The sequence below is a fragment of the Macaca mulatta genome, chromosome 20 (genome assembly GCF_049350105.2).
Source record: "Macaca mulatta isolate MMU2019108-1 chromosome 20, T2T-MMU8v2.0, whole genome shotgun sequence".
Classification (NCBI taxonomy): domain Eukaryota; kingdom Metazoa; phylum Chordata; class Mammalia; order Primates; family Cercopithecidae; genus Macaca; species Macaca mulatta.
The window spans coordinates 64,463,051-64,490,101 of record NC_133425.1 but is presented as its reverse complement, the minus strand read 5'-3'; the positions used below and the strand labels follow the sequence as shown (position 1 = coordinate 64,490,101).

The following is a 27,051-nucleotide window of genomic DNA, read 5'->3' as shown; positions in this document are numbered from 1 at the left end:
TTATATTTTAGGCTGGCGCAGTGGCTCACACCTATAATCCCAGCACTTTGGGAGGCTGAGGCAGGTGGATCACGAGGTCAGGAGATCGAGACCATCCTGGCTAACACTGTGAAACTCCGTCTCTACTAAAAATATAAAAAATTAGCCAGGCGTGGCGCCAGCTACTAGGGAGGCTGAGGCAGGAGAATGGCATGAACCCAGGAGGCAGAGCTTGCAGTGAGCCAAGATTGCACCACTGCACTCCAACCTGGGCAACAGAGTGAGACTCCGTCACAAAAAAAAAAAAAAAAACTATTTACATTTTAATGCTTTCAGAAGGAAGTATTTCTTTCTTTCTTTCTTTCTTTTTTAAGATAGAGTCTCGCTCTGTTGTCCAGGCTGGAGTGCAGTGATGCGATCTCGGCTCACTGCAACTTCTGTGTCCCGGGTTCAAGCAACTCTCCTGCCTCAGCCTCCCAAGTAGGTAGAATTACAGGCACGCGCCACCACGCCCGGCTAATTTTTTTTGTATTTTTAGTAGAGACAGGGTTTCACCATGTTGGCCAGTTGGTCTCGAACTCCTGACCTCAAGTGATTCACCCGCCTCAGCCTCCAAAAGTGCTGGGATTATAGACGTGAGCCACTGTGCCTGGCCCTAGAAGGAAATATTTCTTGGGAGGCTGAGGCAAGAGAATAGCTTGAACCTGGGAGGCAGAGGTTGCAGTGAGCCAAGATCGTACCACTGCACTCTAGCCTGGGCGACAGAGTGAGACTCGGTCTCAAAAAAAAAAAAGTATGGGCCAGGCGAAATGACTCATGCCTGTAATCCCAACACTTTGGGAGGCTGAGGCAGGTGGATCACCTGAGGTCAGGAGTTCAAGACCAGCCTGACCAACGTGGTGAAATCCCATCTCTACTAAAAATACAAAAAATTTGCCGGGCATGGTGGCAGGCACCTGTAATCCCAGCTACTGGGGAGGCTGAGGCAGGAGAATTGCTTGAACCCAAGAGGCGGAAGTTGCAGTGAGCTGAGATCATGCCATTGTACTTCAGCCTGGGAAACAAGTGCGAAACTCTGTCTCAAAAAAAAAAAAAAAAAGTATGGAGAGACTGAGATGAGATCAGTGAAGACGATTTCTTTGAAGTGAGCTGTTTGTTAAGCCAGGAGCCCATCCCTCAACTCATCAATAATGAAAAGACAACAACCCAATTTAAAACTCGACAAAAATTAGCCGGATGTGGTGGCGCACGCCTGTAATCCAAGCTACATGGGAGGCTGAGGTAGTAAAATCGCTTGAACCTGGGAGACAGAGGTTGTTGCAGTGAGCTGAGGTCTCGCCACTGCACTCCAGCCTGGGAGACAGAGCAAGACTCTGTCTCAGAAAAAAAAAAAAAGAGAAAGGAAAAAGGGTCTTAATAGATGCTTCTCCAAAGAAGACATGAAAATGGCCAATAAGCACCAGAAAAGCTGTTCAATATCATTAGCCATTAGGAAACGTAAATCAAAATGATAATGAGATACTACTTTACTCCCACTAGGAGGACTAGAATAAAAAAGGCAAGACAGGTAATAAATTCTGGCCAGATGTAAAGAAAGTGGAGCCCTCATATATTGCTGGTGGGAATGTAAAACGGCGTAGCTGCTTCGGAAAAGTGTGGCAGATCCTCAAAAGGTTAAACATACAGTTACAATATGATCCAGCATTTCACTCCAAAGTACACAGGCAAAAGAAGCGATAACATAGGTTCACACAAAAACTAATTGTGTACACCAGTGTTTATAGCAGCATTATTCATGAGAGCCAAATGGTGAAAATGACCCAATTATCCATCAACAGATGAATAGATACGTAAAATGTGGTATATCCATATAATGGCATACTTTTTGGCAATAAAAAGCACTGAAGTACTGCTTCATGCTGCAATACAAATGAACCTTAAAAATATCAGGCTCCAGTGCAGTGGTGTTTACAACTAATTAATCACAACCAGTTACAGATTTATTTGACCTATTTCCGCTCTGACTGCTTCATTTGACTAGATTTGAAAGAAGCCAATCACAAAAGACCATAAATTGTATGGTTCCATTGATATGAAATGTCCAGAATAGGCAAATCTATAGAGACAGAAAATAGATTAGTGGTTGCCTAAGGCTATGAGCAGAGTGGGGAGAATGGAGAATGACAACTAATGGATATGGGTTTCTTTTAAGGAGAACAAAAACATTCTAAAATTAGACTGATGATGGTTACAAAACCCTATGAATATACTAAAAAACACTGAGCTGTACACTTGAAATGAGTGGACTGTATGTTACATGAATTTTTATCTTAATAAATCTGTTAACAAGAATAAAAAAAGAGAGAAAAAAAGAGCTGGAAATGTTCCCGAATGCTTCTCTAAAATTAAACACTCTTTTGTTATCCTCCATGTTACCTAGTGAGCTGCTGGATCGATTTACCCAGCCCCGATATTTTCCTTATTTCCTGCCTTTGAGCTGTACTCTATAATTTAGTATTAACAGAAAGTTAATAGACACAACACATCCTTTGTTATTAAATTTTACCCAGTGTTTACCATTTTCCCCCAACATACACATTTCCTCTGTTTTCCCACTGCAGCTGGCTGCCAAAACCTTGCAGAGAGAATAATTACCCTTCCGCCCCTCTTAGTTTCACGACAGTGCCAATCCTTGGTGCATAATCGAGTGTCTACAGAAAACTAATGGTTTGCTTGCCTCTCCAGGGGGCTTTAAATTCGCCAAACTGTTGACCAAACTATGAAGGTTTCCTCCCTCCTTTTTGGGGACCAAGAATAGGAGACATGGCAGGATTCATTATGTCCAGATCTCTCTGTTTTTTAGAGGATAACTCCCTTGCTAGAAAGAAATACTCGGTTTGCTTTTTTTTCTCCCTCTAAGTTTACTGACTTCCAAGGCATATTATAAGGGGTTTCCACCAAAATTTAGTCACAATTAGTCTTACCCCTATCCTGACAGTACTTTCAAGTCTTTCCAACATTCTAAACCCAACCACTTGGCAGTTTTTCATCATGCTATTTCTTGGATGGGACATGGTCTTTCTGAAAGTTAGTAGGCCACTGTTCTCTAATTTAGAACATCTGCTTTCTAGACTGCTCTAATAATTTCTTATCTCTCCATAATCTGAAAGTCTTTGCCTAGAAGACCGCTCTTTTCAGGAGTCTATCCATGAGGCATTAAAAAATAAAAACAGCATTATATTCACATAGTTACCATGTCATCTTTCAATCTCTGAGCAATCTGATTCCATATTTGTGTGCCAGGTCAACCCTTAAAGGGTAGACTTTATTTTTTAAAATAGTGAAATTAAATAAAAGGGTAGTAAACATTCCACTTTACAAATAAAGTGAGTGAGGCCAGGCATGGTAGCTTATGTCTGTAATCCCAGCACTTTGGGAGGCCAAGGCAGGCGGATTGCTTGAGGTCAGGAGTTTGAGACCAGCTTGGCAAACATGGTGAAACCCTGTCTCTACTGAAAATATAAAAATTAGCTCAGCGTGGTGGTGGGTGCCTGTAATTCCAGCTACTGCGGAGGCTGAAGCAAGAGAATAGCTTGAACCTGGGAGGCGTAAGTTGCAGTCAGCCAAGGTCATGCCACTACGCTCTAGCCTGGGTAACAGAGTGAGACTCTGTCTCAAAAAAAAAAAAAAAGAAATGAAGTGAGTGCTATGGAGAATGAGTTTGCATTTTCTCTCTGTGAATCTACTAGTATCATGCAGAAAGCTTAAAGCAAAACAAAACTATCTGCCTTCTTATCTGAAAGAATGTAATTTACTTTATACCCTCATGTACTGCTGATGGGAATGTAAAATGGTGCAGTCACTTTGGACAACAGTCTAGAAGTGCCTCAAACAGTTAAACATAGAGTTACTATATATCCAGCAATTCTATTACTAGGTATATACCAAAAAGAAATGAACACATAAATATACACAATAATGTATACATAAATGTCCATAGCAGCATTATTCATATAGCCAAAATGTTATTATGGTTATTATGGAAACAACCTAAATGTCCATTTACTGATGAACAGATAAAATGAGGCATGTTAATACAAGAGAACACCATTTGGCAATGAAAAGAAATGAAGTATGGCTCCATGTGATAATATCATGCTAAGTGAAAGAAGCCAATCACAAAAAAAACCATGTTGTACAATTCCATTTATATGAAATGTACAGAATAGGCAAAACTTGAGAGAGAGAATACAGGTTAGTGGTTGTCTATTTATAGGGGACGGGGGATTGGTGGTGGAGAGATTTCAGAGTGATGGCTAAGTGGTGTGGGGAGGGTTCTTTTCTTTCTTTCTTTCTTTCTTTTTTTTTTTTTGTTTGTAAGACAGAGTCTTGCTCTGTCACCCAGGCTGGAGTGTAGTGGCGTGATCTCGGCTCACTGCAACCTCTGCCTCCCAGGTTCAAGCGATTCTCCTGCCTCAGCCTCCCAAGTAGCTGGGATTACAGGCGTGCGCCACCATGTCCAGCTAATTTTTATATTTTTAATAGAGACGGGATTTCGTCATGTTGGTCAGGCTGGTCTCGAACTCCTGACCTCAGGGATCCTCCTGCCTGGGCATCCTAAAGTACTGGGATTACAGGCATGAGCCATTGTGCCCGGCCAGGGTTTTCTTTTTTGGGAATAAAAAGTTCTAAAGACGATCGTGATGACAGTTGTACATACCTACGAATATACATAAAAGCCATTGATCTGCACCTTTATTTATTTATTTATTTATTTATTTATTTATTTATTTTGAGAGAGAGTCTTGCTCTGTCACTCAGCCAGAGTGTAGTGGTGCGATCTCAGTTGACCGCAACCTCCCGGGTTCAAATGCTTTTCCTGCCTCAGCCTCCCGGGGAGCTGGGATTACAGGCGCCCACCACCATGCCCAGCTAATTTTTGTATTCTTAGTAGAGACAGGGTTTTGCTTCGTTGGCCAGGCTGGTCTTGAACTCCTTACCTTAGGTAATTCACCCACCTTGGCCTCCCAAAGTGCTGGGATTACAGGCGTGCCTGTACACTTTATTTTTATTTTTTATCTTTTCGTTTTTTGAGGCAGCGTCTTGCTCTATTGCCCAGGCCAGAGTGCAGTGGTGCGATCTCAGCTTACTGCGACTTCCATCTCCCAGGTGCAAATGATACTTCTGCCTCAGCCTCAAGAGTAACTAGGATTACAGGCACGCGCCATCACATCCAGCTAATCTTTGTATTTTTATTTATTTATTTTGAGACAGTCTCACTCTGTCACCCAGGCTGGAGTACAGTGGCACAATCTTGGCTCACTGCAACCTCTGCCTCCCAGGTTCAAGTGATTCTCCTGCCTCAGCCTCCTGAGTAGCTGGACTACAGGTGCGTGCCACAACATTCGGCGAATTTTTTGTATTTTTAGTAGAGACGGGGTTTCACCATGTTAGCCAGGATGGTCTTGATCTACTAACCTCATGATCCGCCCATCTTGGCCTCCCAAAGTGTTGGGATTACAGGCGTGAGCCACCGTGCCAAGTCTTTTTTTTTTTTTTTTTAATAAAACTAGTTTATGGAAGTATACTTTAAAAACCATAAAATCATTTATTTTAAATATACAGTTCAGTGAATTTTAGTAAATTTACAGATTTGCAAAACCATCACCACAATACAATTTTAGAACCTTTCCTTCATCAAAAGATCCCTTGTGCTATTTGTAATTGCTCCCTGTCCTACCTACTAAATTCACGTACAGGTTTTCGTATGAACATGTTTTGTTTTTTTTCTGTTTGAGACGGAATCTCGCTCTGTCGCCCAGGCTGGAGTGCAGTGGCACAATCTCGGCTCACTGCAAGCTCCGCCTCCCAGGTTCATGCCATTCTCCTGCCTCAGCCTCCCGAGTAGCTGGGACTACAGGTACCCGCCACCACACCTGGCTAATTTTTTTGTATTTTTAGCAGAGACGGGGTTTCACTGTGTTAACCAGGATGGTCTCGATCTCCTGACCTCATGATCCACCTGCCTCGGCCTCCCAAAGTGCTGGGACTACAGGCATGAGCCACCATGCCCAGCCTATATGAACATGTTTTCATTTCTCTTGGGTATATACCTAGTAGTGGAATTGCTGGGTCATATGATAACTCCATGTTTAACTTTTTGAGGAAATGTCAAACTATTTTCCAAAGCAGCTGTACCTTTTTCACATGAAATACAGTTTTGAAAGCTGTTTTCTAATGTAAAAGTGTTCAGCAGTAAATTATTATAAATATATTAAAATAAACCTTATTTATTATTTTTATTTTTTATAGAGATCGGATCTCACTATATTGACCAGGCTGGTCTTGAACTCCTACCCTCAAGTAATCCTACTGCCTTCGCCTCCCAAAGTGCTGGAATTATAGGCATAAGCCACCACACTGGGCCTAAAATAAACTTTAAAGAATATTTATCCTAATTCCATCTAGCCATAACACAATGAATTTCATTTGTTTTCCAAAAGCATATACCACATATATTTATAAGATTGTGATAATAAAGAACATAACACTTAGATTCTTAGTTTTCATTCATTTTTTTTCTTCCTATGAATAGAAAAGCAGTTTTCACTCTTGTTATATATTTATGTCATCATTTGCAGGAATCATTTTTTCAGACTTAATTTGTTATGACAGTGATTACTATCAAAAGTTATAAAGTAGATTCAATTATCATACACTTTTAGGAAGGCTAGAATACTGAAAACACCCGTCAATTTCTTTTTTTGTTTGTTTGTTTGGAGACAGAGTCTCGCTCTATCCCAGGCTGGAGTGCAGTTGCACAATATTGGCTCACTGCAACCTCTGCCTCCTGGGATCAAGCGATTCTCCTGTCTCAGCCTCCTAAGTAGCTGGGATTACAGGTGCATGCTACCACGCCCGGCTAATTCTTGTAGTTTTAGTAGAGATGGGGTTTTGCCATATTGGCCAGGCTGGTCTTGAACTGCTGGCCTCAGGTGATCCACCCTCCTCAACCTCCCAAAGTGCTGGGATTACAGGTGTGAGCTACCATGCCCCGCTCCGTGTCAATTTCTTCAAAAGACATGCTTTCATCAGTGGCATTTGCCAGTCAGAAAATCTAAACTATTTCAACATTTAGAATAAATGATGTAATTAACAGAGTTTCAAAAATATATCAGTTTTTTCACTTAAAAAGGTCAGCTCGCCAGACACAGTGGCTCACGTCTGTAATCCCAGCTCTTAAGGGGGCAGAGGCAAGAGGATAGCTTGAGCCCAGGAGTTTGAGACTTGCCTGGACAATACAGCAAGACCTCATTCTCCACAAAAAGGAAAAACAACAACAAAAGACTAAAAAAGGTCAGCTTATAGTTTCTGGTTTTCATAGTGAAAAGATTCTGACAGCTTGGAGCTTTAGATTAGTTATTCCAATGCTTCAAGTGCTAATTAAAAGGTAAAATTATTTTAAAAGGCTGGGAGCAGTGGCTCACACCTGTAATCCCAGCACTTTGGGAGGCTGAGGAAGGAGGATCGGTTGAGGCCAGGAGTTCAAGACCAGAATGGGCAACGTGGAGAGATCTCCATCTTTACAAAAAAAGAAAAAATTAAAAAAAAATTTTTAAATAAGAAGGCAATAAAAACATTAGTGGCTCAGATTACCAACCTTAAACACATCCTCAATGCATCTACTAAGTTCTTCTTCTGTCACCAAAATAGTTCCTGGTACCATGTCACTCTCTGGAATCTCTAGAAAAACAAAAACAAAAACAAAAACACAAAATTACCCATATTTAGTGCCTCACTGAATAGAACATATTAAAGCTAAGGAAGAAAGTTTTACTAAAAAGATGGCTCAGTAAGTAACAGCTAAGATCAGAAAATTGACACGGTTACCATTGAACAATATACCCTTCATACACATTTCATAGAATATATGATGCCAGTGATTATAAACATGAATTGTTATTTTACATATCACTAAGAAAAAACACCAACATTGCCAATTAACCTATAACACATTATCACTTAGAATTTTCATTTTAGGCCAGGCACTGTGGCTCACGCCTGTAATCCCAGTACTTTGGGAGGCCGAGGCGAGCGGATCACAAAGTCAGGAGTTCGAGACCAGCCTGGCCAATATGGTGAAACCCGGTCTCTACTAAAAATATAAAAAGTTAGCCAGATGTGGTGGCGCAGGCCTGTAGTCCCAGCTACTCAGGAGGCTGAGGTAGGAGAATCACTTGAACCCAGGAGGCGGAGGGTGCAGTGAGTTGAGATTGTGCCACTGCACTCAAGCCTGGGCAACAGAGTGAGACTCTGTCTCAAAAAAAAAAAAAAAAAGAATTTTCATTTTAAACTTAATTGAATAAAAATTGGGGATTGGATAAATGAAAATGGCAGCGTTGGCCAAGTGCGGTGGCTCATGCCTGTGATCCCAGCACTTTGGGAGGCCAAGGTGGGTGGATCACAAGGTCAGGAGATCAAGACCATCCTTGCTAATACAGATAAAATCTGTCTCTACTAAAAATACAAAAAATTAGTCTGGGTGCGGTGGCTCACGCCTGTAATCCCAGCACTTTGGGAGGCCGAGGTGGGCGGATCACGAGGTCAGGAGTTCGAGACCAGCCTGACCAACATGGTGAAACCCCATCTCTAATAAAAATACAAAAATTAGCCAGGCGTGGTGGCCTGCGCCTGTAATCCCAGTTACTCAGGAGGTTGAGGCAGGAGAATCGCTTGAACCCGGAAGGCTGAGGTTGCAGTGAGCTGAGATTATACCACTGTACTCCAGCCTGGGTGACAGAGCAGGACTCCGTCTCAAAACAAACAAACAAACAACAAAAAAAATTTAGCTGGGCGTGGTGGTGGGCGCCTGTAATCCCAGCTACTCGGGAGGCTGAGGGAGGAGAATGGCGTAAACCTGGGAGGCGGAGTTGCAGTGAGCTGAGATCGCGTCACTGCACTCCAGCCTGGGTGACAGAGCGAGACTCTGTCTCAAAAAAAAAAAAAAAAAGAAAGAAAATGGCAGAGTTAATAGTTGTATCTAGGTGATAGGTACATAAGAGTTCATTATATAATCTCTATAGCATGTGTTTTAAATTTTCCCTTCAAAAAGTTTTAAAATAGTTATATTTTATTTTTATTTATTTGAGACAGGGTCTTGCTCTATAACCCAGGTTTTGGAGTGGAACTGTGCAATCATGGCTCACTGAAGCCTCAACCTCCTGGGCTCAAGTGATCCTCCTACCTCAGCTTCCTGAGCAGCTGGGAATACAGGCGTGCACCAACACGCCCACCTAATTTTTAAAATGTTTTCTAAAGACAGGTTCTCATTATGTTACCCAGCCTGGTCGCAAACTCCTGGGCTCAAGCGATCCTCCCGCCTCAGCAATCCCAGCACTTTTGGAGGCTCAAGCAGGAAGATCACTTGAGCCCAGGAGTTCCAGACCAGCCTGGACAATATAGGAAGACCCCAACTCTATAAAAAACAAAAATTTTTAAAAAGTTTTTTAAGTTTTACAATGTCTTTCTATTTATTTAGACATAGTTTTATTATATATATATATATATATATATATTTTTTTTTTTTTTTTTTTTTGAGCAAGGGTCACACTCTGTCACCCAGGCTAAAGTGCAGAGGCGTGATTATGGCTCACTGCAGCCTCAATCTCCCAGGCTCAAGCGATCCTCCCACCTCAGCCTCCCAAGTAGCTGGGGCTATAGGTGCTTGCCACCACGCCTGGCTAATTTTTACATTGTTTTTTGGTTAAGATGAGGTTTTGCCATGTTGCCCAAGTGGTCTCGAACTCCTGGGCTCAAGCAATCTGCCCGCCTAAGCCTCCCAAAGTGCTGAGATTACAAGCATTAGCCACCATGCCCAGCTATGATTCTTGATTGAACTTTGGATTTTAAAAAAACAGCTCTAAAAGAAATTATTGAAAAAATTAGAGAAGTTTGAATGGAATTTATATATTATATCACAGCATATTGTATAAATGTTAAATTTCCTGGGTGTGGTAATTGCATTGCGGTTATGTAGGAGACTGACATTTTTCTTTGGAGATGCATACTGAATTATTTAGGGGTGAAGTGTTGTGATGTCTGCAACTAACTCTCAAATGCTTCAGAAAAGATATGTTTATATGTGCAGAAAGAGAGAAAGATAAAACAAATGTGGCCAAAATGTAAAGTCATTCAGTCTAGGTGATCTCTTTTTTTTTTTTTTTTTGAGACGGAGTCTCACTCTGTCGCCCAGGCTGGAGTGCAGTTGCTGGATCTTGGCTCACTACAAGCTCCGCCTCCCGGGTTCACGCCATTCTCCTGCCTCAGCCTCCCAAGTAGGTTTCACTGTGGTCTCTATCTCCTGACCTCGTGATCCGCCCACCTCGGCTTCCCAAAGTGCTGGGATTACAGACATGAGCCACTGTCCCCGGCCCAGTATACTCTTCTTGAAACTTGTAAGTGAATTTCTCAAAATAACAAGTTGCCGGGAGGGGAAGGAAAACTAAAGACACTGAAATAACACAGATTTAAATCATTTAAACATAAAATACTGAAGAAGGTCCTTTAGAGGCACACCCAACCACCACACTTCCTCCTTTACCTGCTGTACTCAAACATCGATGAAGAGGAGCTAACACTGGCTGGAGCAAATACTTTGCTGCCAATTGTGGGCGTTCTCTTGACAAAGTTATAAAGGTAGTGGTGGCAACTCTCTGAAACTGTCGTGCTGTCAATTTATCCTGAAAGTGAAATAAATCCAGAACCTACAAAAATATTACAAGAAGTAAATGCCAGTTTTTTGCAAGGAATATGACATTAACTAAAAAGAAAAAGCATGAATTTTTTAAGCCAAAAAAAATAAACTCACTTCAATAACACTAATTCAACAGAATTCTTTTCTTAATTTAACATACCCAGGATCAAAGGGTAAGAGAGCTGAACAGGCAGTGTTTTTATTTTTAATTAAAAATTTGTTTTGCCCATCCCTCATACTTGCAGTGTTTTCATTATTTTATCAAATTTATAAAATACAGGCTCATTTTAGGCACACGCATAGGGAGTATTAATTAAGAAAACTCCTTCCACATTTTTCATGTATCAGATTAGGAAAGATCAAAAACTTTGTAACACATTGTGTGGGTAAAAATGTTGGAAAATAGGTACATAAAGCATATCAATCAAAAATTTAAATGCATAAAACCTTTGAACCAATAATTTCAATTCTAGGAATTTTTCCTATGGTAATACTGGTAGTTATGTACAAAGACTTAGGGATATTAACTGTAGTGTAATTTGTAATAGAAAAAGAATGGAAAGAACTCAAATGTCCATCAATAGCAATGTACTATAATAAATTATAGTACATTAATATGATGAAATATCATGTACCCATGAAAATGAATGAAATGATCTCCAAGGTACACTATTTTTTTTCTTTTTTTTTTAGATGGAATCTCGCTCTGTCATCCAGGCTGGAGTGCATTGGTGTGAACTCGGCTCACTGCAACATCTGCCTCCCGGGTTCAAGTGATTCTCTATCCTCAGCTTCCTGAGTAGCTAGGACTACAGGCATGCACCACCACACCTGGCCGATTTTTGTATTTTTAGTAGAGACGGGGTTTCTCCATGTTGGCCAGGCTGGTCTCGAACTCCTGTCCTCAAGTGATCTGCCCGCCTCAGCCTCCCAAACTGCTGGGATTACAGGAGTGAGCCATTGTACCTGGCCAAAGTACACTATCGCCGGGCGCGGTGGCTCAAGCCTGTAATCCCAGCACTTTGGGAGGCCGAGACGGGCGGATCACGAGGTCAGGAGATCGAGACCATCCTGGCTAACACGGTGAAACCCCGTCTCTACTAAAAAATACAAAAAAAAACTAGCCGGGCGAGGTGGCGGGCGCCTGTAGTCCCGGCTACTTGGGAGGCTGAGGCAGGAGAATGGCGGGAACCCAGGAGGCGGAGCTTGCAGTGAGCTGAGATCCGGCCACAGCACTCCAGCCTGGGTGAGAGAGCGAGACTCCGTCTCAAAAAAAAAAAAAAAAAACAAAGTACACTATCAATGAAAAAAAGCAAAATGAAAGAGAGCATGCTGCATGCTATCATTTAGATAGAAATTAGCACTGGCCTTGTGTGGTGGCTCACGCCTGTAATCCCAGCACTTTGGGTGGATCACCTGAGGTCGGGAGTTCGAGACCAGCCTGACCAACATGGAGAAACTCCATCTCTACTAAAAATACAAAATTAGCCAGGCCTCGTGGCGCATGCCTGTAATCCCAGCTACTCAGGAGGCTGAGGCAGGAGAATTGCTTGAACCTGGGAGGTGGAGGTTGTGGTGAGCCGAAAGCTCGCCATTGCACTCCAGCCTGGGCAACAAGAGCAAAACTCTCTCTCAAAAAAAAGAATTAGCATTAATTTTACCATCATATGTGTATATGTTAATGTACGTGTGTATGCACATACACGTTAATACACATATACATTAACATATACACATATGATGGCATATGCACAATACACAGAATATCTCTGGAAAGAAATTCATAGCAGTGACTACCTCTGAGGGACTGAAGAACAGGAATGGGAGACTTAGATTTTGGTTTACTCTTGTATGCTTTTTAAATTGTTTGCCATGTTAATTTACCTTGTTTATTTAATATCTACCTTTAAATATCTACCAATATTATACTTGAGTTCCATTCCTGTGCAGTAAGAAAAAACTCAGAGGAAAAAAACTAATTAAAAACACATGGAGAGAAAAGATAATGAACAAGATGAAACTTGAGTTTCGTATTCTAGCTCTGAGAGCGAGCTGGGCCAATCATTCAATAGTGGTAAGGCATTCTTTTTTTTTTTTTTGAGACGGAGTTTCGCTCTTGTCGCCCAGGCTGGAGTGTAATGGCTCAATCTCGGCTCACAACAACCTCCACCTCCGGGGTTCAAGCAATTCTCCTGCCTCAGCCTCTTAAGTAGCTGGGATTACAAGCATGTGCCACCACACTCAGCTAATTTTGCATTTTTTTTTACTGGAGACGGGGTTTCTCCATGTTGGTCAGACTAGTCTTGAACTCCCGATCTCAGGTGATCCGCCCACCTCGGCCTCCCAAAGTGCTGGGATTACAGGTGTGAGCTACTGCGCCTGGCCTCGCCGTTCTTAAACTGAACAATTAGGTCAGTCTCTTCCACAGGTTTTTATTCATTTATTAAGAAGACTCCTCACTAAACAATAAACTTAAATATTATACTGCTTTTATCTCAATCCTAGAGGAACATTAAAAGTCCTCTTTCTGTACATAAGCTGATAATCCTCAAATGGTCAACAGAAACAAAATGATGTACCTGGGCGCAGATGTCCCGGTAGTAACTCTCTGGTGAAAGAGACTGCTGGGGACAAGAGGCCAAAATCGTTGCGATCAGGTCACACTTCTTCCAGTCAGCAGCCGTCGCCTCAGCATCACTTCCACCAGCTGCCCCTGCTGGTACAATGGAGAGAGATGTCAGCAGCTCACAGCAAATCCCCACAGAAGGTCCCATATAACACATTTGTCTTAAAATTCAGGGTAAAATGCATTTATCTTCTCTATTGAAAATAGCTTATTTTTTTTCTATAAGATAATCTACCCTTCTATACTTTCCTTTTTATGTTATTTCATATTTGTTTATTATTATATTTTTGAGACAGAGTCTTGTTCTGTCGCCCAGGCTGGAATGCAGTGGCATGATCTCAGCTCACTGCAACCTCTGCCTCCCAGGTTCAAGAGATTCTCTTGCCTCAGCCTCCCGAGTAGCTGGGATTACAGGCATACACCACCATGCCCAGGTAATTTCTTTCTATTTTTAGTACAGACGGGGTTTTGCCATGTTGACCAGGTTTTGCCATGTTGACCAGGCTGAATTCTGACCTCAAGGTGATCTGCCCACCTCGGCCTCCAAAATGGTGTGATGACAGGCATGAGCCACCGTGCCCAGCCTATACTTTCCTTTTGATGCTAGTTTCTGGGAAATTCAGAGAAAAACTAGCACTTAGTCACTATAATGATATTATTCATATAACTAGAATACTAGCTTCACCATGTTTATTACTATTATTATTATTCTGTCTCCTTGTATGTATCATTTCATCTAAACTGTCTTAAGCCACAGCCGTAGAGTGACAGGGACCAGAATTACTTTACCATCTTAAGCAATTATAAAATTGGACAAAATATATAAACAATGGTTTCCAGACAATGCACAACAAGCAGCCCAGGGCACTGATCCCTGAGAGAAGGGAAGCAAACAAACTGAGCTTGACAACTGCCCTTGTTCACCGCCTGGAGAGTTTTCAGGCGATAGCAAGAGCAGCCCAAATGAAGCCTGGCATCTTGGTGAGTGGAAGAAACATAGTTCAGAGTTCAGGGAGGCCAACGCAGCTGGAATTTTCAGGGCAAAAAATACCAGAGAGGAGGAAGTTACACATAGAGAGAGTTCCAAAGATCTGCAAAAGGGTCCTTTCTCAGGTCTTTGGTAGAGTATGATACCTGTATGTGTGAGGAAAATACCAAAGCCTGGGGCAATAACCAACAGAAAAGAGTAGGTGGGAACAACCCCCATGGTTCATAATGGCTGGGAATAGTTGTATTCCCACTAGCCAGCCTGGGAGGATCTCCTAATACACAGGGCAACAACTAGAATTCTCAGAAGTGTATTGTCTTAGTACAATCTGTATTGTTACACTTAGTACAATACACTTAGTATAATACAATAAGGGGTTAAATTACCTTAAAGGTTGCTGTAGAACCACACTAACACAGCTGAAAAGCCAGGATCAAATGAACTAAACTAATTATAAGTAACTTAACTGCATTCCAGAACAAAGTCCAACCAAGGAATATAAAAATCTGGCACTCAGCAATGTAAAATAAAAATGTTCAGCATCCAGTCAAAAATTACCAGGCATATCCATATAAGGAAATATTATTCAGTCATAAAAAGGAATAATGTTTATGGAGGACTGATTCATTCATGTTATAACACGACTAAACCTTGGCTGGGTGCAGTGGCTCACACTAGCACTTTGGGAAGCCGAGGCAGGTGGATCACCTGAGGTCAGGAGTTTGAGACCAGCCCGGCCAACATGGTGAAACCACGCCTCTACTAAAAATACAAAAATTAGCCAGGTGTGATGACACGTGCCTGTAATCCCAGCTACTTGGGAGGCTGAGGCAGGAGAATCGCTTGAACCTGGGAGAAGGAGGCTGTGGTAAGCTGAGATCACACCATTGCACTCCAGCCTGGGTAACAACAGCAAAACTCCATCTCAAAAACAAACGAACAAACAAACAACATGAATAAACCTCAAAAACATTATGTGAAGTAAAGGAAGCCAGACACAAAAACCATATATTGTATGAAATGCCAATACGGGTAAATCCAAAGACACCAGGAAGTGAACTAGTACTTACCAGAGTCTGAGAGGAAGGGAGAATGAGGAGTGGTGATTGCTAGTGAGTATGAGGGCTTCTTTGGGGGGATATGGGGAGAGGGTTGATAAAAATGTTCTGGAAATAGATATTGGTGATGATTGCACAACTCTGTGAATATACTAAACACCACCAAACTGTACTCTTTAAAAACAAAGTGACTTCTGGCCGGGTGTGGTGGTTCACTCCTGTAATACCAGCACTTTGGGAGGCCGAGGCAGGTGGATCACCTGAGGTCAGGGGTCCAAGACCAGCCTGGCCAACATGGTGAAACCCCATCTCTACTAAAAATTTTTTTAAAAATTAGCTGGGTGTGGTGGCATGCACCTGTAGTCCCAGGTACTCGGGAAGCTGAGGCAAGACAATCTCTTGAACACGGGAGACGGAAGTTGTAGTGAGCCGAGATCGCGCCACTGCACTCCAGCCTGGGAGATTGCAGTGAGCTGAGATTGCGTCACCGCACTCCAGCCTGGGCGACAGAGTGAGACTCTGTCTCAAAAAAATAAATAAATAAAAAATAAAAAGTGGCTTCTATGGTATGTGAATAACATCTAAAAAAAAAAAAAAATTACCAGGCATGCAATGAAGGAAAACAATATGGCTTATAATTAGAAGAAAAAAATCAACAGAACAGGCTGTGGGCGGTGGCTCATGTCTGTAATCCCAGAACTTTGGGAGTCCAAGGCGGGCAGATCACCTGAGGTCAGGAGTTCAAGACCAGCCTGGCCAACATGGTGAAACACTGTCACTACTAAAAATACAAAAATTAGCCGGGCATGAGGATGCACACCTGTAGTCCTAGCTACTTGGGAGGCTGAGGCAGGAGAATCTCTTGAATCTGGGAGGTGGAGGTTGCAGTGAGCAAAGATTGTGCCACTGCACTCCAGCCTGGGTGACACAGCAAGACTCCGTCTCAAAAAAAAAAAAAAGAAAAAAATCAATAGAACAGACCCCAAAAAACAGAGATAACACAGAGATAACAGAATTAGAAGACAAGACCATTAAGACAACTTTATTTACTTTTTTTTTTTTTTTGAGACAGTCTTACTCTGTCATCCAGGATAGAATGCAGTGGTGTGATCTTAGCTCACTGCAACCTCCCCCTCCCGGGTTCAAGCAATTCTTCTGTCTCAGCCTCCCGAGTAGCTGGGACTACAGGCATGCACCACCACACCCAGCTAATTTTCTGTATTTTTAGTAGAGGAGGGGCTTCACCATGTTGGCCAGGCTGGTCTCAAACTCCTGACCTCGTGATCGGCCCACGTTGGCCTCCTAAAGTGCTGGAATTTCAGGCATGAGCCACTGTACCCGGCCCATTAAGACAACCATTAAAATTTGTCCTTGGCACTTTGGGAGGCCAAGGTAGGTGGCTCACTTGAGACCAAGAGTCCAAGACCTGCCTGGGCAATATGGCGAAACCCTGTCCCTACTAAAAATACAAAAATTATCTGGGTGTGGTGGTACATGCCTGTAATCCCAGTTGCTCAGAAGGCTGAGGCACAAGAATTGTTTGAACCTGGGAGGCGGAAGTTGCAGTGAGCCAAGATCATGCCACCGCACTCCAGCCTGGGAGACAGAGCAAGACCCTGTCTCTGGGAAAAAAAAATTTTAAAAGAGAAAAATAAAAAAGACATAGAGAAAAAAAGACACACACACAAAAAGAGCATTAGTTATTTGCAGGACAACATTAAACAACATTAAACATAATATTTGGTGTAATTCAAATCTCAGAAAGAGAGATCTGAGGGGAGTACAGAGAAAAATATTTGAAGATAATGTCTGAGAAATTTCCAAATATGGCAAAACTATAAACCCACAGCTCCAAAAAGCAGAAAAAAACAAAAAGAAACCAACACCACACCAAGGTATATCATAATCAAATTTCTAAAAACCAGCCATAAGAGAAAAATCTTAAAAGAGGGAAAAACAGTATATCATTTACAGAGGAACAAAGATAAGAATGATAGCAGACTTCTCATCAGAAATGACCCAAGCCAGAAGACAACGGAATATCTTAAAAGTACTAAAAGAAAAAATAAATGTCAACCTAGATTTCTATACCCAACAAAAAATATATTTCAAAAAGGAAAATGAACTAGACTTTTTGAGACAAACAAAAGCTAGAAAATTAATTGCCAGGCCAGGTGCAGTGGCTCACACCTGTAATCCCAGCACTTTGGGAGGCCAAGGCAGGTGGATCACCTGAGGTCAGGAGTTCAAGACCAGGCTGGCCTACATGGCAAAACCCCGTCTCTACTAAAAACACAAAAATTAGCCAGGTGTGGTGCTGTGTGCCTGTAGGCCAAGACAGGTGGATCACCTGAGGTCAGGAGTTCAAGACCAGGCTGGCCAACATGGTGAAACCCCATCTCTACTAAAAATACAAAAAGTTAGCCAGGCCAAAAAAAATTAGCCGGGCATGGTGGCAGCCACCTGTAATCCCAGCTACTTGGGAGGTTGCAGCAGGAGAATCGCTTGAACCCAGGAGGCAGAGGTTGCAGTGAACCGAGATCGTGGGCAACAAGAGCAAAACTCTGTCTCAAAACAAAACAAAACAAAACAAAACAAAATTCATTGCCAGTAGACCTACACTATAAGAAATGGTAACTAAAGTTCAGGCAGAAGGAAATTTGCACTGAAATTTTGATCTACGTAAAGAAATAAAGACCACCAGAAATGGCAAATATAAACCTGCCTCAAACCATTTTGGGAAAGAAACAAGGTATGAATAGATAACAAGAAATATATACATGCACAAGTTGGGGGAACTCATAGGAAAAAGAGGGTTCTGATTTTCTTATAGCACCTCTCCAATCTGCACGCCCTTAAGTGAGATCTAACCCTTCTTGGAAAAGGAAGGTGCAAAGACCTGTTTCTAGGGGACAACTTCTTATGGGTAACTGACCATTTCTCATTTCATTGGCCCTAGAAGCCACTGTGGGGAGAACTGAGGGAAGGTAATATTATAGCCACTCTAGACCAAATCTACCAATGTCTGCCAACCACACTGACCTCACTTTTGTCTGATAGGACCAAGGTACATTAACTATGCCAAAAATGAAGTCAAGATTTATTCTTCTAGCTCTCTTCCTTCTTCCCCACATATCCAGCCCTTCATTAAGTTTTGGCAACTCTCCTCCTTAAATATCTCTCAAACCCATTCGTTTCTCTCCATTTCCACGGCCACTGCATTAATCCAAGCCTCCGTGATTCCTCAGATGTCTGCCTTTTAACTGATCTCCCTGCTTCTGCTTTTACCCAATCCATTCTTCACAATACCTCCAGATAGATATTTCTAAACTGCAGATTTGATCATGTTCTCTCTTTCTTAAAACCTGTTAATGGTTTCACATTTCCCTCAGAATAAAGTTCAACATCCTGAACTCAGCCTATCAGGCCTCCCTAAGGTGGACCCCAGCCACCATCCCTGCTCAATGCACACCACTCTAGCTGTACTCTGCCCTCATTACTCTACCCACATGGAGATATCCTCAGAAGCACTATGCTCATTCCTACTTCAGTTCCTCATATATGCTACTCTCTCTGCCTATAACTATCTTCCCTCACTCTTCAGCTAGTTAATTCCAACTCAGCCTTCAGGGCTCAGTTTAAATGCCATTTCTGTAAAAAAGCCACTAAGTTTGTGGTAAGTTGTTGCAGTAACAATAGGAAACAGGCATGGGATAAGGGAGATAAGGGATTGAACACACAAAAAAGGCAAAGTGTTCACCAGGATAAAGGTGAAGGGGATCCTTGGATGGCAGCTGAGTAGAAGGTAACCAGGATAGAGTAAAGCAGGTCAGAAAATCCAGAGAAAGATGTTTCCAAGAAGATAAAACTGATAGAATATCTGGTGAGTTTTTGTTTGCTTGTTTGAGAGAGAACATCGCTCTGCCACCCAGGCTGGAGTGCAGTGGTGTGATCATGGCTCACTAAAGCCACAACTTCCAGAGCTCCAGCAATCCTCCTGCCTCAGCCTCCTGAGTAGCTGGGACCACAGGTGCGTGCCACCATACCCAGCTAATTTTTGTATTTTTGGTAGAGATGGGGTTTCACCATGTAGCCCAGGCTGGTCTCCTGAGCTCAAATGATCCACCTGCCTTGGCCTCCCAAAGTGTTGGGATTATAGGCATGAGTCACCGTGCCCAGCCTTTTTGATGTTTTTGAATGTATTAAAAGGAGATTTAAACAAAAGAGGGAGAGCTTGAGAAAAGATTAGTGATAAGCACATAGAAAACTAATCAGATGTACAAAAAAAAAAAAGATTAACTTCAGGAAGTACAAAAGAGTATGTAAAAAAAAGAAAGTAAACATAATATACAACATAGCTCAGCTGTAAATAATAATTACAGAGTTACAGTAATATAAATACTGAATATTGATCTAACCAAAACTGAGATATAAATATACTAAGGAGATGGGAAAATACAAATGTACTTAGGGGAATGATGCCATTGTTATGAAAGAGAACAAGATCCTCTTCCACTCATGGTGAGAGGTAGATACATGATGCCTGAAACTGAAAAAATTATGAATTCCCATATATTAGAAATATAGAGGTAAATGGCCAGGCGCAGTGGCTCACGCCTGTAATCCCAGCACTTTGGGAGGCCGAGGCGGGCGGATCACGAGGTCAGGAGATCGAGACCATCCTGACTAACACGGTGAAACCCCGTCTCTACTAAAAATACAAAAAATTAGCCGAGCGTGGTGGCAGGCGCCTGTAGTCCCAGCTACTCAGGAGACTGAGGCAGGAGAATGGCGTGAAGCCGCGAGGCGGAGGTTGCAGTGAGCCAAGATCGTGCCACTGCACTCCAGCCTGGGTGATAGAGCAAGACTCTGTCTCGGAAAAAAAAAAATACAGGTAAATACCAGAAAAAACTCACTGGAAGAGTTCAAAGTGGTTGCTTCCAGAGATGGGAAATGCATTGGAATGGTACCAAGGACTGCTATTTTTCACTATTAGTCTCACAGAACTATTTGACTTTAAATGATGTATATGTCTAATTTTCTCTAAAAAATGAAACAAAAAATATTTAAATTAAAAACTACTACCATGCTTAGCATTGACTTTTTTCCTATTAATGAGAACTTAGATAGTATAATTGGGGAAATGACTCTAAAACTTCATCACAAAGTTTGTGTCTCAATGGTATTTCTCAAAGGTATTTCTGGCTTCAAGAAAATTATTTTACATTTCACTTTTTTTTTTTTGAGACAGGGTCTTGCTTTTTTTGCCCAGGTTGGAATGCAGTGCCATGACATTGGCTCACTATAGCCTCGAACTCCTGGGCTCAAGTGATCATCCTGCCTTGGCCTCCCAAGTAGCTGGGACCACAGGTGGGCACCACCATACCTGGCTATTTTTTTTTTATTTTTTGTAAAAACAGAGTCTTGCTATGTTGCCCAGGCTGCTCTTGAACTCCTGGCCTCAGACAGTCCTTCTGCCTCAGGCTCCCAAAGTGCTAGGATTACAGGTGTGAGCCACCACACCCAGTTTTATTATTATTATTATTGAGACGAAGTCTCACTCTGTCACCTAGGCTGGAGTGCAGTGGCACAATCTTGGCTCACTGCAACCTCCACCCCCCAAGTTCAAGCGATTCTCCTGCCTCAGCCTCCCAAGTAGCTGGGGTTAGGCACCCACCATCAAGCCAGGCTAATTTTTGTATTTTAGTAGAGACGGGGATTCACCATGTTGGCCAGGCTGGTCTTGAACTCCTGACTTCAAGTGATCCGCCTGCCTTGGCCTCCCAAAGTGCTGGGATTACAGGCGTGAGCCACCATGCCCAGCCCACACCTAGCTTTATTTAACATTTACTTTAGGGTTTTTACTTCAACTTTCTGTGTAATGTTTTCCCCGGATATTATAAATTATTTGAAATGGCTTACAATATTGTTCATTCAAATAGGCAGTGTATCACAAATGTTTTAGGAAAAGAGCAAGAGAATTGGTTTCTTTGGAAAAGAAGTTCATTAAGGACCTCTAAGTTTAACCTGTTCAATCCCTGCAAGGACATAGTTGAGTTTCAGTCAGGTTTTAAAGGTAAATACTAAAGACCAATAATTCACCTCAGACTCTGACTCAAAGGAAAACAGATACCAAAGTCACAGAAACATTTTATTTCTTACCACCTGCTCCTTCCAAAATGCCCCGGACTACTGCCTGAACACCATTAGGCCTCATTAACCTTTCAGAGAGCAGCTGTCCACATAGACGCCGAAGCCAAGCTGGGGCCCGACACCTCAGCTGTGTCTTCACATCTGTGCAGGACTGAGAAAAAGAAGAAGGTGTGAATTCTGAATGTCACTGAAATAGATATGATGGCCGGGAACAGTGGCTCATGCCTGTTAAAAAAAAAAAAGGAGAAGAAGAAGAAATAGCTATGATATGTAGACTTATTTATTTATTTAGAGACGGAGTTTCACTCTTGTCACCCAGGCTGGAGTACAGTGGCACAATCTTGGCTCACTGCAACCTCCACCTCCTGAGTTCAAGCAATTCTCCTGCTTCAGCCTCCTGAGTCATTGAGATTACAGGCACACGTCACCATGCCTGGGTACTTTTTGTATTTTTAGTACAGACGGGGTTTCACCATGTTAGTCAGGCTGGTCTCGAACTCCTGACCTCAGGTGATCCACCCACCTCAGCCTCCCAAAGTTCTGGGATTACAGGCGTGAGCCACCATGCCCAGCTAGACATTATTTTTTAAAAGTCCTGAGTCATACTGACAATTAACAGCATGCTATACAGACTTCAAAAGAGCAACATTTTTTCCTTAAAAAACAAAAAACAAACAAAAAAAACTTTACAAAACCTTCTTCTGCATTACTTTTAAGAAAGTAAAAAACAGTGGAAAAGCAATGAAATTTCAAACTCATAAACAGACAAATGCATTAGCAATTAAAATGTAGATCTTGGGAACACAAGGTTAATGCAACCCATCTCTGAATGTAGCCCTGACAATCAAATCCAGCTTCCAAGGAAGATTCTTATGAACGTTATTTGCCACTAAGAGGGTGGTTCACGACAGGGAGGGAGCACTCCAGCCCTTGCCTCTGTGGCATTAGCAACTCTGATTCCTGTGACACAGTTCCAAGAAATAGTTGGATTTCTTTCTTTTTTTTTTTTTTTTTGAGACGAAGTCTCACTCTGTCGCCCAGGCTGGAGTGCAGTGGCACGATCTCAGCTCACTGCAACCTCCGCCTCCAGGGTTCACGCCATTCTCCTGCCTCAGCCTCCGGAGTAGCTGGGACTACAGGTGCCCGCCACCACACCCAGCTAATTTTTTTTTTTTGTATTTTTAGTAGAGACGGGGTTTCACTGTGTTAGCCAGGATGGTCTCAATCTCCTGACCTCATGATCCGCCCGCCTCAGCCTCCCAAAGTGCTGGGATTACAGGCGTGAGCCACCGCGCCTGGCCAGATTTCTTTTGTATTTCTTTCCTGCTCCAGTGTGATCTGCAAGAAAGAGCTGGATTTCTTCAAGGGCTCCTTTCTGGGAGTTCTGTGGAGCCACTGTGAACAGACTTGGTGTCCCTTATTGTTGAGGATGGACTAAATTCACTTATTAGCTGGTTTTGGCATACACCTCTCAGCTCGTTCCTCTTCTGTCTTTTGAGAGTGACTGCGTATTTTGTTCTGCTTTTTCCTGTTGGGTACTTTTCAGAGGCCTATCCCCTGCAGAAGACGCTGCAGTTTTGTTGCTGTCAACCACTGCATTTAAGTATGTAAGCATCAAAAATAGTAACAGAAATATTTCATCCTAACTCTCCTGCCCTCTCTCTTTTAGTGAATTATTACCATTTACTGAGGGATTATGGTGTGCCAGGCACATCATAAGTAACTCCCATATAATCTCAACAGGGACTTATAAGAAAGGCATTGTGATTATCCCTATCTTATGGGTAAGAAACCTGAAGAATGGAAAGGTTTACAAATTCAAACACGTGCACACAGGGGTTGAATCCCAGAGAGGCCTGATGGAAGGCTTACAGTAAGATTCTAAGGATGAGATGAAAATTACTCAATTAGGAGATATCTTTGTAGCCAGCTTCAGCTGGTCCTTGCTCCTGACCTACAGCTAATTCCTTTGGCTTCTCACTCTTTTTCTTTTCTTTTTTTTAAAGACAAGGTCTCACTCTGTTGCCCAGACTAAAGTGCAGTGGCCCGATCACAGCTCACTGCAGTCTCAACTTTCTGGGCCTGAGGAATCCTCCCACCTCAGCTTCCAGAGTAGCTGGAACTACAGGTGCATGCTACCACACTTGGCTACTTCTTTATCTTTTGTAGATACAGGGCTCTTGCTATGTTGCCCACGTTGGCCTCAAACTCCTGACCTCAAGTGATCCTCCTGCCTCAGCCTGCCAAAGTGCTGGGTTTACAGGTGTCAGCCACGGTGCCTCGCTGGCTCCTCACTCTTTACACACCTAGATTAATAACTAAAATGTAGGTACTAAAAGCAAACAGACAATTCCATCTATATCATCAAATTAAATCATTTCAGATAAACATTTTTTTTTTTGAGACGGAGTTTCACTCTTGTTGCCCAGGCTGGAGTGCAATGGCGCGATCTCAGCTCACTGCAACCTCCATCTCTTGGGTTCAAGCGATTCTCCTGCCTCAGCCTCCCGAGTAGCTGGGATTACAGGCATGCATCACCATGCCCGGCTAATTTTGTATTTTTAGTAGAGACAGGGTTTCTCCATGTTAGTCAAGCTTGTCTTGAACTCCTGGCCTCCGGTGATCCACCCACCTCGGCCTCCCAAAGTGCTGGGATTACAGGTGTGAGCCACTGCACCTGGCCCCAGATAAACATTATTTTTAAGAAAACAAAGAAACTATCTTATCCCTAGCAGAATATATACTACTATATGTTTGAAACAAAGGAACTAAGAATAGAACAAATAATATCTCTAGTTTTAATTTCTTGACTTCAAATACATTATCCATTCAAAGAATTAGCGTCCAGATACTTGTGCTGAAAGAACATTTTGTCAAACAGCCAATTTTTAGTTAAAAAAAGAGAAGATCTAGTTTCAGAATGAATAAAATATATCTCACATAAAATTGCCATAAGTCTTAAAAAAAGCGATCATAATATTCTTGGGAAAAGTGTCCATCATTTCATTAGAGAAAAGGTCTTTTAAATTATCCTAAGGGTCAATGTCATCTAGTTTTATAAATATCATTTTATGATCTAAAAGATGAAAAAGGCTCAACTAGATCATTAAATAGGGAACTAAAGTTATTTAATTTTCTAGAGGAAGCCAGCATACCACACATTATATTAATGAGTCACCCCCAAGAGTCCCCAGGCCTGAGTACCTGGGGTGGTCCTCCCTGGAGGATAAGCAGTTCCCGGACTGCTAAGGGCTGATAGACTTGATCCAACATGTCTCTCAAGGCCCCCCTGGATAGGGTTCTTTCCTCTTCAGTTAGAACCTAAAAGAAATGTGCACTTGGCTTTAGTGGAATTCAAACCAGGCAGACAATAGAAGGTAATGTTTTACAACACTGTACAGAGATACTTGTGAGAGGAGCGGAAGGAAGGTTTCTACCCTCTCTTGATTTCCTTCCACATGGGGGAAGCTGTACTACTAAAACATTCCTGGTCCTCTCTCCATCTTGCTCACTCCACTTCTGGGCAGGTTATGAGACTGATCTTACTGCTGAGGGTGGAGTAAACTCACTTATTGGCTGGTTTTGGCATGCATCTCTCAGCTCGTTCCTCTGCTGTCTTTTGAGAGTGACTGCACATTTTCTTCTGCTCTTTCTTGCTGGGTATTTTTCAGAGGCATATCCCCTGCAGAAGGCGCTGCAGTTTTCCAGTGCTCCTTAAAATGGGTGATTAGTGAGAGTGTCTAATTCTGAAGAGCACTGTATTGTCTCCCGCCAGGCGCAGTGGCTCACGCCCGTAATCCTAACACTTTGGGAGGCTGAGGGGGACAGATCACCTGAGGTCAGGAGTTCAAGACCAGCCTGGCCAACACGGCAAAACCCCATCTCTACGAAAAATACAAAAATTAGCCAGGCCTGGTGGCGGGCGCCTGTAATCCCAGCTACTCAGGAACCTGAGGCACAAGAATCACTTGAACCAGGGAGGTGGAGGTTATAGTGAGTCAAAATTGCACCACTGCACTCCAGCCTGGGCAACAGAGCAAGCCTCCATTTCATAAATAAATAAATAAATAAATAAGCAAGTAAGCAAGCTGGGTGTGGTGGCACATGCCTGTAATCCCAGCTACTTGGGAGGCTGAGGCAGGAGAAGCTCTTGAACCCAGGAGGCAGAGGTTGCAGTGAGCCAAGATTGTGCCACTGAACTCCAGCCTGGGTGACAGAGCAAGGCTCCGTCTCAAAAAATAATAATAATAAAAATAAATAAAAAATAAAGATTTGTCTCCATCTATAAGCTACATCCTCCAGCTTTGCCTTTATGAGCAATAGAGGTAACATTGTTCATCTCTCTTACTCTTCTTAACTCTCTTTTAATTCATTTGGGACTTGGGCAGCAAAGAGGGGTACAATTTTGGGGTACCCTTGAGCCATAACAGTACAGTTCTCCTTGATGATTACTGCTCAGGGTCAAACAGTCAGGGTTCTGCCCATTACCGTTTCACACACTGAGGTATGGGTGCTACTTAGAACACAGCTATTGGTGGGACTTTGTCCAGCTTCATAATGTACACCCAGCGTGTTTCCCCTCTGTCAACTCCTTCTCCTGCCTTCCTACTTGGTTCTTTCTCTGTGTTTCCCTTTTCATTTCTCTCTCCTGCCTGAGATCCCCGGGCACAGCTCAGCCTCAGTAACAGTAATAAGACCTGTCAACCTGGATCACACTACCTCAGGGAAGTGCAGGCAGGAGGTGCTGCTAGAAGTGTCAATATGCATAACCCTGCCGGAAGGAGGAGGCGCTCTGCTCCTATCACATAAAGGCCCCAGGGAGCTCAGAATTTCATGCCAACACTTGAATGATAGTGGCTTTTAGGCAAATGTTTATGAATGCAGGCAGGAGAGAGAAGAGAAAAGGAACAAGGACAAGGGTGACACAGGCAGGTGATAAAGAACATTGTGAAACCTGGCTGTGGAGGCTGCGGAATCACTGTGCCTGGGGGCCACACTGACCCTTGAGACATTTACATCTTAACGGCTTCCGCTGGCCAGTTCCTATGCTGATGCCAGTGGTCCTCTCATGGCGGGGTAGTGGTTCCTGCTATGTCATCCCTCTAAGTCTTATCTCCCCAGTCAGTGTGTGAGTTATTTGCAGAAAAGGACCATGTCTTATGCGTCTATGATCTCCACAGCAACTTCTGTAGTCTGGGTGCTCAACTGCTTACTTGACTGAGAGCAACCCCTAACACCTAATAATAACAATGAACATTGATAGAGTTCTGGAGTGTACCAGGCGCTCTATACGTGTTATCTCATTTAATCCTCCCAGGCATTTAATGAGGGAGCCATGATACTAGTATCAGTAGGAATTATATGAGCACTACTAGAGATTGGGCCAGATACTTGGCACACATTATCCTTAATCCTCACGACCACCTTCTGAGGCAGGTATTACGATACACATTTAATAGAAGAAGAAACAGAGGCTCAAAGAAACAGCCTGCAA

The 27,051-nt window shown here is 42.6% G+C and overlaps 1 protein-coding gene across 2 annotated transcripts in view; it reads right to left on the bottom strand.

Moving 5' to 3' along the window:
* TANGO6 (transport and golgi organization 6 homolog) overlaps positions 1–27,051 on the bottom strand; it is a 255,119-nt gene that overhangs the window by 209,645 nt on the left and 18,423 nt on the right. Inside the window, exons 3-7 of one of the 2 annotated variants that reach the window (XM_015126488.3) lie at positions 24,762–24,878; positions 21,567–21,708; positions 13,312–13,448; positions 10,580–10,742; positions 7,640–7,722 (exon numbers count right to left, since the gene is read on the bottom strand). In XM_015126488.3, the coding sequence (XP_014981974.3) occupies positions 7,640–7,722; positions 10,580–10,742; positions 13,312–13,448; positions 21,567–21,708; positions 24,762–24,878 (642 nt within the window). The remainder of the gene's footprint in view (positions 1–7,639; positions 7,723–10,579; positions 10,743–13,311; positions 13,449–21,566; positions 21,709–24,761; positions 24,879–27,051) is intronic. The other variant, XM_015126489.3, reaches the window with a different exon arrangement.